At 36.3% G+C, this 13,253-nt stretch overlaps 1 protein-coding gene across 21 annotated transcripts in view; it reads left to right on the top strand.

Annotated features, from left to right (window-relative positions):
- Wdpcp (WD repeat containing planar cell polarity effector) overlaps positions 1–13,253 on the top strand; it is a 265,444-nt gene that overhangs the window by 79,342 nt on the left and 172,849 nt on the right. For all 21 annotated transcript variants that reach the window (XR_013111731.1, XM_076938064.1, XM_076938063.1 and 18 more), the window contains 2 exons: positions 1,984–2,054; positions 2,312–2,371. Coding sequence is in view for 20 of the 21 variants with exons in the window: in XM_076938064.1 (XP_076794179.1) it covers positions 1,984–2,054; positions 2,312–2,371 (131 nt within the window). In the remaining variant the exon portion in view is untranslated. The remainder of the gene's footprint in view (positions 1–1,983; positions 2,055–2,311; positions 2,372–13,253) is intronic.

Genomic DNA, 13,253 nt, shown 5'->3' with positions numbered 1-13,253 from the left:
AAACTGACATTTAATTTTTAGAATACGGCATTAGTATCTGCAACACATATCTTAAAATTTGTACATATGTTCTACACATCAAAATTATGTTTATAGAGCCAAACTAATTTGCTGAAATAAGATACATAGCAATTTCTACTTTCAAATTTAAATATCTATATATGCTATATGTTATTTGTATATGCACACATGACATGTACATTTATATATACAGTTCTTTTTTAGAATTATTAAATATGAGAATATAAAGATCAATTCATATTTTCAATGAGTTTAATCTGCTATTAGTATTATTTGTGTACCATGTGTTCATGTGTATGTGGTGGGTGCTGGAGATGAAATCCAGGGCTTCACATACACTAGGCAAGTGCCTTATCACTGAGTTAGACCCCTGCCCCAATTTTATTAATTAAAAAAAAAAATATTTAGTTTTAGGCTAACTTTTGTACCTTTCCTAAATAACCTCTCAATTGAAATTATTTAAAACAAATTAAAGGTATATTGTTACTGAATTCTGGCATAGATTTTAGAATTATCTTCTTTTTTATTTTATTGAAAATAGGTTTTTTTTTTCATATAGTATATCCTGATTACTGCTGCTTCTCTCTCTGCTCCTTTCAGCTCCTCTACATTGCTCCTCCTGTATGGATCCACTCCCTTTCTGTCTCTCATTAGAATGCAAGCAGGCTCCTAAGGGATAATAACAAAATAAATCACAATAAAATAATATATAATAAGATAAGACAAAAGCAAACACATTAGAATTGGACAAACCAAACCAAACAGTAGGAAAAGAGCCCAAGAGAAGTCACAGGAATCAGAGACCCACTTATTCCCACACCTGCTAGGTTCCTGAGCCTGAGGAGGTGTCTGATGGAGACATCCCCATTTAAGGCTGAGTGTGTCAAGTTCTCTCACTCTCTGCATGCTGTCTGGCTGTGGCTCTCTGTATCTGCTCCTGTCTGCTGTAGATGATGGCTGAACAAGGCACCAACTTCTAAGTTTAGCAGAATGTCATTAGGAGTGCTTTATTTTTTCATTTTTGTAAGAACAGTAGTATTTAGTTGTCCCCTTGTTCCTTGAGCTATGTGGTCTCAGGTTCTTGGTCATCCAATCATTGGCAGGAATGGGTTCCATCTCATGGAGTGGGCCTTAAGTCAGGTCAGATTGCTGGTTACTTCCCCGGCGGGCGTTGTGCCTCTGGTGCGCTAGCATCCCTTTCAGGCAGGACACCCTTGCAGACTAAAAGGTTTGTAGCTGAGTTGGTGTTTATGTTTGATAGAATTATTTCAAAGAACATCTCTAATACCTATTTTTTGTTTGCTTGTTACTGTTTTTTTCGAGACAGTGTTTCTCTTTGTAGCCTTGGTTGTCCTGGAACTTGCTTTACAGACCAAGCTGGACTCAAACTCATAGAGATCCACCTGCCTCTGCCTCTCAAGTGCCAGGATTAAAGGCATGCACCACCACTGTCTGACATAATACCTATTTCTTAAAAATTGAAGTATTTGGTGATTTGGTCATATTTAAATTAATTTTCTCCATATTGCTTTTATGTTCTGCTTCTTTCCTCACCACATTTAACTTATTCATCAGAGGTTTCAGGTCTGAGTTGGCCACTTGCATGAGCTGGAATTTCTTTTGGGTCAAACCTTGACTATTTTCACAAAAATTTACTTAAATTATAAAGACAAGGCTATTTGCTGCTATATAATGCTAGACCCTTGGCCTACCAATGTGTCTCAAGGGGCTCTGAGTCTTGTTGGTTGTCATCACAGAATTATAATCAGGGAGATTAGTTTGTGGAAAAAAAAAACCTGTTTCTGTAACAAAGCCTTTTGAAGAGTCATTTATTGATAGAGCTGAAGTCCACTTCCTTTCAACTACGGGCGTCTTATTCTAATCCTCCAAGACACACTGCTAAGCAGAGTTTCCTTATTTGAATCATCTTTAACTAACTGTTGTATATGTTTTATTTTCCAGCACGAGATTATCCTTGGACACTAAAAAACAGACGCCCAGAAAAACTTCGAGATTCACTGAAAGAGTTGGAGGTATCTTTCAAAAGGTTTCAAATATGGGAACAAACAAATCTGTTTTAGAACATCTTTCAACAGATGTGATTTTCATAAGGACCAGCTCTCATGGCGATGAAGGCTGTGCTTTTGTCTGGAGAGCGCTTCCCACACACTTGGGTCTTTGTGTGGCTTGTTGATTGCCTTCTTTTTTTTCTTGGAAATCAGAAACACTTTAACTGATAATGACAACGTGTGTAGCCAACTGCACTCTCTCTTTTTCTGTTGTCCTTCAGGAACTGATGCAAAACAGTCAGTGTGTGCTGAGCAAATGGAAGAACAAATACATCTGTCAGGTAAAATAGTTTGACAAGCAGTGGAGCCGAAAGAAAGCTGTGTTATAATTGGTATTCTTGTGTTATGATAGATAATGGGAAAAACTTTTCAGGATTGTATATTTCATAGTTTGAATTTTAGTCATTCTAAAGTGAACATTAGACAGATTGACATAAGCCATCAAGCTACCTTATCACCTAGTGTGGTAGTACTGACATCCACAAACAAAAAGATGAACCTTTGCAGGCAGTGTTTTTCACCTGGGGTTATCTGGGTGTAATATTAGATATTCACTGGCATGATTTTTAAGTGACAATGACACCATAGGACAAAACATTTTAGTATCGTATTCTTATAAACATTTATGAATAGCATGTTTATGGAAATGGATAAGCAAATAAGAGTGAAACCTAACTTAACAGAGTTAGCCTCGCATTCTGACCCTCTAAGCTACATGTTTAAATGTGGCAGACACTAGTCATATGTGGCTATTTTTAAATAAAATTAAAATTTCAATTCCTCAGTTACAGATCTCCCCAGTTTAAGTTCCTGGCAGTCAAGGATGCAGATATAGACCATTTCCACGGCAACAAGTTCTATTGGATAGTCTTGTGCTCAACAGGCCTAGATTTAGAACATTATCAGGACATCATAATTAACACACACTGACTATAAAAATAAGGGATAAATGTCTTCTTAGCCTTGTTGATGTACATAAAAAAAATACCATTTGCTTGGGAAAATTTATTGGATTTTTAAAAAGAAGGATAATTAAGTCATCTGTATATGTATATTGTATCACCACTACCAATAATTATAATTTATTTTTAGATAAAATATACTGTTTTGATTTTATTATTTTTTTTGTGCTTTCCATTACAATTTTTTAAATGTGTGAATATTCTTGTGTATAGGTTAGGCCCATTGTTCTATCTGTAAACCTTCTAACATAAAATTCACAATAATTACAAACATAACAATATTTTACATGGACTATTATTTTAGTTGATTCCAACTTTCCTCTTATAACATTTCATTGTTTACACTGTTCTCTCTTCAGTAATGGAGGTTAACTCTTACCTTGTCATCTGGCATGAATTCCTACTTTCTAGACTATTTACAAGGCTGAGTGAATATTTTCAGAACCATAACACTTGTAAAATTCTCCTTAGAATACTGTTCAAAAGGATGCCATTGTTTAAAGTCATAACTTATTTGCATAGATGAGAGCTTCAAGCTTGAATATCAGATGTGCTCCAGTAAGTTTCAGACTTAGTTTGGCTTAAACTTGGAGTTCCTAATGCCATTGCTCACTGAAGAAACAGGCTCATAATCATTTGACTGGAGGGCAAGCCTCCCATCCATCCACATTAAGAGGTGTGCCTCATGGCCTCCACCCTCGCCGTTGCCTGGGGTAAGTCAGAACATGTCAGGTCTTTTAAAAAATGCAGTGGAGCATCCCAGTTAGATGATCATTTTTAGATAGATTTCACTGCTTTTTAATTTAATTACAAAGTTTTTATGTGTGGTTTATATGTTACAGAAAGGATATCTTTCATTATTGAATTCATTCAACTCAGAAAATTCTTTTTAAATGATAGAATGTATGCAAAAATTGCTTTTGCAATTTACAATAGATAGCCTTAGTGGCCCTGGCTGGCATACCAGAGAGTCTACTTTTGGCAGTTCTAGTGGGATTTACCTAATTTTTATGTTGTTTTATTTTTATTTCTATGATAAATAAATCTTTTCTGAAATAGACCTTTATTATTCCTCTGTGGCCACAGGTCCAAGTCAATCCTTACATCTTTAGGGGCTTTGGGAGACTTCCTAACATTATCTGTCAGGCAAGAGTTTCACTATAACCTTAAAAAATGTGTATGAGTTCCATTTCTCAAGATCTCTGGTATCGTAGCAAGTTACAAATAATTTGGTGCTCAAGCTAGGATTTCAGTTTAAAGAAAGGGTCTGTTAGCCCTTTCTGTTATATTTTTATTAGGGCTTGTTAAATTATACTTGTTCATAATGTAATTTAAACTCTCTCATCAGTCTTCCCGAGTTCCAAAACAGTTCCCCAAACATCGTCACATGCTTAAATCCTATTAGTGCTTTCCCTGTGAACTCAGTCCTAATATGGCAGCAGTTGACCATGTAGATTGTATTACTCTTAGAAAACAGGTTTCTGGAGTGTGTGCAGATATGTGCATGCATGGGTGGTGTGGTGCGGAGTGAGAGACATAGACAGAATCATTTTCATTTGCAGGTGCACAGCATGTGGATGCCAGGAAGAGTTTGGATGCCACCCTCTCCCACCTTCCTCATTTTGAGGCGGTGCCTCTTACTGAGTCCTAATCTCACTGTGCAGCTCTGTTGTCTTTCCCATGAGCCTCAGATCTGCCAGCCACCCTTCTCCCTAAACCCCATTCCGCACACATTCTTGTTGAGCTTCCAAGCATATGTAGCCATGCCTGGCTTTGAAGTATTAAAAGCTATAGATACAATTTAGAATTTAAATTTCAGCAACTAGCAAATATACTGTTTTTGTCTTCTTAAACAATCAACAAAGTAATTTAATAATTACATGTTTGATTTTCTTAAACCACTCATATAAACTTTTTTTAAAAGGAGAAAAATAGTTTTAAGAGAGCAGGGTTGTGGTCTGGCCTTCTTGCTTTTGCAGCAAGCCATCCAAAACAGTGAGATATGTTTCCAGTCCCATTCCTGGACACTTGTGATGCTGTAACATTTGGATTCTCAGTCTTTGAATGAGGCATTTCTCTACTGTGAATGTTTTTTTTTTTTTTTTTTAATTAGATTTCTGGACTTCAATTTATTTGAAATCTCTTTAAAGTATCTCTTAAAGGTCCACTTGTTAGAACTCATTGAAGAGACTCAATGAGACTCCACTGCAGTCTCAGGATTAACAAGGATGTAATCTGAGCTTGGGTCTTTATGTCAAATAAGGAGGATTTACAGTTGTCATTACCAAAGCTTACTTTATATTATTGACCTAATAATCTATAAATTGTAACATATAAAATAATTTTCTCCACTTACAAATTCAGAACACTTTACAAGTCAAGAGTTTCTTAATATATAAGTTTGGGGACTTAAACATTGTCTTTGGAGCTTTTTTATTCAAACTATCCCTATTCCTAGTATGAGATTATTGAAATCTAGAAGATACAATTTAGAATTTTGATTTCAGCAATGAGTCAATATACTCAGTTTTGTTTTTTTAATCAACAGAATATATTTAGTAGTTTCCTGGTTTGACTTTCTTAAACCATTTATACAAATGTTTTTTAATGAAAAAAAAAAAAAGAGTTTCAGTTAGATGACTATTAAATAGTTCATCTCTCTGGTGAAATGTTAAAGCTCATAAATTATTGTGCTATAGTCATGGTCATGTCAATAGATTACTTTGTAATTAGTTGAAAATATTTTCATTAAGCATAGATATAACCTTACACACTGATTTTTAGATTAAAATGTTTGAGACACACATATATACACAGCTACAATTTGTATACACAAATATACAAATACAACTTGCTGAGCTCATTGTTGTTATTAATGTGTATATGGTTTGAGGGCTGACCACTCTGTGTTGGACAACTAATATGGGGGCTCATCTGTACTAAAGGCAATTTTCCTTTTCCAGCAGTCGTTCATCGCCTATGGGAAGACATCCTATGAAATTATCCATTGATACATGTCCTTCCAGTCTTGTTTTTATGCAGCCATTTCTGAAAGTGTTTACAAGTAGACTTCCTAGCATTCTGTTTTAGAGTCTTCATCTCCTTTTCTGCAATGTCCCCTGAGTCATAGATACAGGTGCTGTGATGTCGATATATCTATTGGGGCTGGGCTGATGCTATCTGTTGGTCTCTGCATTGTGTCCACTTGTGGTTTTACTGGGGTGGACTCCATTTGCTTTGAAGAGAGGCTTCTTTGATGGGAAGGAGGTGGCAGCTACATTTATATATGGGTAAACTTAATCTTTCTTTTTATTGTATGTAAAATCAACTTGATTTCTTCATAAAATAGTAAAATATAATCAGTGATGTTATCAATATCAACAACAGCACTTTATGTGCAGCCCATCATAACATATTCATTGCCTGCCACTTTGGTAGGAGGTGCTATAGTTTAGGTGGAAAGGAAGAAGTCACATTAATCTGTGGAGACTAATGCCTGCTACATTGTAAACATCAGGAGAAGCCAGAGAAGATAGTAACATCAGTATATAATCTAAAATGTTAACAGTTTACAGAGATGTTATAGTTTTACCAGACCTAAATAGGAGTATAAAATCTGGGAAGCCTGAGAAGACAAAAAGGGGATTAAGTGGAGTGTCTAAATAGTAATGAGGACGTGGGTCCACTTTACTGGGAAAGCAGTTTTAAGAATAACCACTTTGAAAGGCAGTTTAGTGCTTCCTTAGAGACTTTGAGTATTACAATAGGATATTGACATGATGTTCTAGAACACTGTAAATTCTTTATATCAGAGAAATGCCATGTTAAATTTAGTCTTACATAAGGGTTAGTGTGGCAGTGGGTTGTAAGATAAAACTTGAATTGGGAGGAATGACATGATCTCAAAGGTTGTGTACAACAATGCGTAAGGACAGAGAGCTGAGAGCCAGTAGGGACATTTCGAATGATGTGTAAAATGTTTAGTTTGCCCCTGTTTTATTTGAAACGATCAGAGGTCATCTAATCATGCCATCATTTGGAAATGGAGAACTGGAGTGGATGGTTGCATTTGAGTTTTTTAGAGCAGACAGCAGAAGGCCTGAGTTAAAACCATTCAATTGTACTTATATAAGGGATAGATATCTTGGGAGAAAATCTGAGAACCAAAGAGCATCTATTTAGTGGATAAGGAAAAAAAAAAAAAAAAAACCCAGCAGCAAAATAGAAACAGCAGTCAGGATAATGAGGAATTGTGGAAAGTGTGCTTTTGTAGAAATCAAGGGGGAGAAGCCAGAGGGTCTGAAAGACAGATGAAGGGACGCTTTCTTGTTTGGTTGTTGCTGATTTAAAGCTCAGGGTTGTGGTTGTGTCTAGTGGATGTTTGTGAGTAGTCGACAGTGAACGTCTTTCACTATTGGTGGCTACTGAAAAGACTACATGATTTTTTCATTGTTTTAGAATTTTATACATGCAAACATAATATTTTAGGCAAACTTATCAGTTTATTTCCTGTCTCCCTTACTACTTTCCCTTCCTAATTTGTGTGCCCTGTGGTTTTTAAATCCCACTGTGCTCAGTTAGTGCTACCAGTATGTGCATGAGTGTAGGGCTGTCCACTGAAGCATCGTGTCCTCTTAGGGACCACACACCAAAGAAACTGACTCTCCTCCATCAGCCTGTCACTGCCATGAGCTCTTCAACTGGGTTGAGGCTTTGTGGCCTCTTTCTTATCCAGGCAGGGGCTTTGTCTGGCTTGATCTTTCACAGATCTTCTGCTTGGAGTCATCAGCACTGTGCATTTATGTGTGCGGAGCCTCTGAAGTTTCTAGAAAACACTGTCTCATGGTAGTCATCTCTTGCTTCTGGTTCTTTCTCGGCAACCCCTGAACCATTAGAAGAGGAGTGTGAATAGCTGTCCATTTAGAGCTGAGCATTTACAGTTATTTAGTCTCGGAACCTAACTCATTGTGGGTCACAAGAATTCCATACGTATTTGAAAAATAAAACTAATGATTAAAGCATTAGAAAATTAAGGAATAATGTGAGATTGGGTGTTACATTTTTATATAATATCTAAAACTCATGGATGGCTGCTAATTGAAACTGTCGGCTAAGACTTCATAAAGGATTCTGATTTCATCTGGCTTTGAAGGAAGGACATAACTTAGGTGAGGAATAGTAAGACCTCTGCCAAGGGAAGCATGCCAGCAGAGATATGCTGTCTTTAGATAATTGAGGTGGTTTAGAAGCCTTTCTGAAAAGGTTTTTCCAGAGATGTTTGTCTTCTATTTGAATGCTTCTTAAAAAGTTCTGTATAGTATACTTGTGGTTATATATTTGTATGATTATTGATTGCTTTTAAACCACACTAAAATTGTTTGTTGCAGGGTTGGTCTCATTTCCTATTGTGGTAAACAAAAGTATATTTATTACAATCTAGGACCCTTTGGGGGCCAGTGAGATTTAGCCAGTGTGCAGCACCTCGGTACTGTTATCATTCTCTTGCTTACAAAGTCATACGGAGTATCTTTTAATTGGAAAAAAAAATACCCCAGACATGTTTAAGTAGGATTATTAGTAAAACATAGAAAACCAAGTGGACATAAACCATCTAATCCAATGAATTGTTATTCCCAATTATTTGTCATTTGATGTTTTTTCCTTTGGTATAAATGTATATGAATATTTAATTCATTTAATATTATATATAGTACATATTATAAATATTTAAAATTATAGTAATAGCTTCTATCTATGTATACATTTCTTTTTATAATATAAAGTAAGTACATGAACCCATAATAAACCAGTGAATTAGAGTTACTATCAAGATTGTGCCTACCTATGTAGATAGACTCTTTCCATTCAACTTTCTTAGTTTCTTCCCAGATAAAAATAAATCTTTAATTTTGTAATGGAGTCTTACTATGTAGTCCAGGCTGGTCTTGAGTCTGTGTGGTAAGGTGGGAGTCTTTCCTCCACCTCTTCATTGGCTGGACTGCAGGCATGTGCCACTGTTTTATTATCTCCATTTTACTAATGAAACAGATATATCCAGGGTAGCTGAATCTTTGACCATCATGAGGAACATGGCAGTGATTGTACAATTAGTGGATTGCCAGCATTTAACTAAGGTGATGTAGCTTTAAGCTTGTGTCTTTAGTTGCTATGTGCACCATAGTCCTTTTCAGCAGAAAAGAAATATCCATGTAAACATACACTCAATCACTGTGAGATATGGAGCACACATTGGTCTCCTGATTGAACATAGTCAGCTAAAATTGTGTCATTATTCTCACTTTTTCTTATACTTTCACTAAATTATAGTAAAATAAGTTTTTTTTTAAAGCTGTAATGTATGAGGACAAAGAAAAGAACATGGCCATGATATTGAGAGATACCCATTAGATTTAGAAACTAAGTGGCTATATGAGACATGACTTTGCAAGTTGGAGGCTTTGCTGAAATCAGTGGCTGTACCAGAATATGTCATTAGGAGATAAACATTTTGTGTTATAGAAACTAAAAAGGTATAGATTTCTAAAGCATTGTGTATACAACAGTGTAAAACGGAATATGAGAGACTGTGTTGAATGCTGTGTAGATAGCAATGAGACAGATGATTTTTCTGTAGACAGGAAACCAAATGCTCTCTGGATGTTCAGGCTTTGGGCATAATAAAGAAAAGTGAGGGGGTATTGTAGTTACTTATTGATTGCTGGAACAAAACACCTTGACCAAGACAACTTAAAAAAGAAAGCGTTTAACTTGGGGGGGGGGGTCATGTTTCCAGAGGGTAGCTGAATCCTTGACCATCATGGAGAGGAACATAGCAGCAAGCCTGACACTGGAGTAGTAGCTGAGAACTTACATGTTGAGACAACAACCCCAAGGCATGGAGACAGAAAGTGAACTGAGAATGACATGGGCATTTGAAACCTCAAAGCCTATCTTCAGTGACCACAACTTTTTCCAACAAGGCCACACTTTCTCCAACAAGGCCACACTTCTTTCTTCATCTCAAACAGTTCTACCACCTGTGGACAAAGCACTCAAACATGTGAGCCTATGGGGAGCAGTTTCTTTCAAGCCACCACAGAGGGCTTGACTAAAAATAAGAGAACTGAGAAAGCATCCAGAGTGGTGAGACTTGCCTTACCTCCCTCCCCATGTATAGCAGCTGAGGTTCAGTTGCATCTTATTTGTTTATAGGCCCTTTGGTGTGCGTGTGCGTGTGTAATGGATTGCATTTCCCAAAGCCAAATGTATCAATACTAGTATCTGGTAGTTTTTTTCTGAAAAGGAGATATATTAAGTAATATTTTTTACAGTGAAGCTTAATTAAGTAGCCATCACTTGTAAATATAACCAGAGAGAGATCACCATACAACTGAAATATCCATCTGTAAATAAGAGGACTATAAGTCTGAGACTAAAACACAGGTAACAGAAGGAACTGGAAGCATGCAATTAATAAAACTAAATTTACAAAATTAAAATTAATGAAATGATTCCATTATTGAAGTAATAAAACAATTCTGCTTTAAAAACAAAAACAAAAAAGTATAATTAGAGGCCGGGGAGGTGGCTCAGTGGTTAAGAGCACTTGCTGCTCTTGCAGAGGTCCTGAGTTTGGTTCCTAGAATCCAAGTCAGGTGGCTCACAACTACTTCATCAGAAGACTTTAAGTCCATTATATTTGGGTGTTTGCACTGGTTTGTTATTGTCATTTTGGCTTGGTTTCTTTCATTTTTTTTTAAGATAGAAAAACATATACTACTTTTTTTAAACTTAGAAATTTGTACTAATAGCAGCTTGAATTGTACTAGCCAGAAATATATATATATGTGAACCATTTAAGGTTGAGTATAGAAACTCAGCAATATAATTTTTAAAACTCTATTCTATGAATATGAATGTTCTTATGTGAGATTTTTGACTATGAAGTGCATATAGGAGCCTGCAAAGACCAGAAGAGCACAGCAAATTCCCTGGAACTGGAGCAGATGGCTCTGAGCCACTTGTAGGTACTGGGGACCAAATTCATGTCCTCTGCGAAAGAAGTCAATGTTCTTAGCCATGGGATCATCACTCTAGTCCTAAAAAAGGCTTCATTTTTATGTGTATGTTTTCCTACATGTATTTTGTGTACCACGTTTACCTTGTGCCCTCAGAGTCCAGAAGATGCATGGGAACCTCTGGAACTGGACTTTCAGACTGTTGTAAACTACCATGTAGGTGCTAGGAATTGAACCCAACTCCTCTGCAAGAGCTTCAAGTATTAAGTGCTGAGCCATGACTCTAGCCTTGGAACTCAGCAATTTTATGACAATGTATCTCATACAGAAAACATGGGAAGAACCTTTTCTAAATTCTGATTTATGCCTTTAAGTTTAATAGTTTTGAAAGTAAAGACAACCATTAAGCTAATAGATTACCTGCTTAATGAATGACTGTGGAATGATAAACTGTTGCAATTGCACTTAATAGACTTGCATATATGTATACACATGGATTGTACATGTGTGGGTGTATGTGTATTCTTGTGTGTATGTGCATGTAGAGGCCAGAGGTTGATGTCAGTGTCTTCCTTGAACATGCTTTATTCACAGAGGCAGTGTCTCTACCTGAACTTGCAGGTTCTGGTAGACTGCCAACCACCTTGCCCTGGGGAGTCATTTTCACTGTCTCCTAAGAACTGGGATTATAGATGGGCTGTTAAGCATGCCCAGCTTTTATGAGGGTACTAGAGAGCTGAACATTGGTCCTCATGCTTGCTTCCCAAGCACTTCTGCACTGTGTCATCTCTTCAAACTTCTGTAATTTCTCATTAAATATTATTGTATGTAAGATATTCACAGTGACCCTACACAGTCAAGAAGTAGATGACACTTAGGAATCTCTTACTCTCAGGACAATCCTAGATTGAATAGTAAAACTTCTGTTTACAATGTGTGTCAAGTATCTCCTTATTTTATATGTGCTTAGTAATCCATTGTTTGGTTATACTTTTGTTAGTAGTGGTCTTTTTAGTAAATAAGGCAATTAGACATAGACGAATAATCAAGGTACTTACATGGCAAATAGATTGTGTAAAGAGCTATAAAAATAGAAGAAAACAACTCATTCTCTGTTCTATTTGATCCTTTTAGTAAACAATGGGTCTGAAGAGTTTCAATATTTTGATTCTTCAGAAATATATTTCTGTTGATTCTTTACAACCACAACATAGGAAACATATTTATGAGAATATATTTTAGGAGCTTCTTGTTTATTTCAGGAAATTTTTATGGAAAAATAACACTCCAAAGTATTTTTAAAAATCATTTAAAATCAGCATATCTGGTTTTATGTGGAGGTCCTTTATCCACTTAGACTTGAGCTTTGCACAAGGAGATAAGAATGGATCAATTTGCATTCTTCTACTTGATGACTATCAGTTGAACTAGCACCATTTGTTAAAAATGCTGTTTTCCCCCCACTGAATATTTTTACCTTCTTTGTCAAAGATCAAATGACCATAGGTGTGTGGGTTCAATTCTGGGTCTTCAGTTCTGTTCCATTGATCTACCTGCCTGCTTCTGTACCAATACCAGCAGTTTTTTTAGATTTTATTTTTTAACACTATTGCTTTATAGTACAGCTTGAGGTCAGGGACGCTGATTTCTGCAGAAGTTCTTTTATTGTTGAGAATAGTTTTTGCTATCCTGGGTTTTTTGTTATTCCAAATGAATCTGAGAATTGCTCTTTCTAACTCGAACACATGGGCACAGGGGAAAATTTTCTGAACAGAACACCAATGGCTTATGCTCTAAGATCAACAATCGACAAATGGGACCTCATAAAATTGAAAAGCTTTTTAAAGGTAAAGAACACTGTCAATAGGATAAAACGGCAACCCACAGATTGGGAGAAAATCTTTACCAACCCTACATCTGATAGAGGGCTAATATCCAAAATATACAAAGAACTAAAAAAGTTAAACTCCAGAGAACCAAATAATCCTATTAAAAAATGGAGTAAAGAGCTTGTGGGGAGCCGACAGAAGGTGGCTATCATCCTTGCAGCCATCTTGAGCCATATACCCTGACAAGAGACTTGTTTACAATAGCCTACAACAGCTGAGCACACTCTGATAACATCTTGTTTTAGATACCCAGGATTTTCTCTTGGGTGTGTGAGACTTAAAGGTGTGACTTAG

This window comes from Arvicanthis niloticus, chromosome 7, assembly GCF_011762505.2.
Source record: "Arvicanthis niloticus isolate mArvNil1 chromosome 7, mArvNil1.pat.X, whole genome shotgun sequence".
NCBI classification, from domain to species: domain Eukaryota; kingdom Metazoa; phylum Chordata; class Mammalia; order Rodentia; family Muridae; genus Arvicanthis; species Arvicanthis niloticus.
Note: the sequence above shows the minus strand (reverse complement) of the source record. Positions and strands in the feature narration are given on the sequence as shown.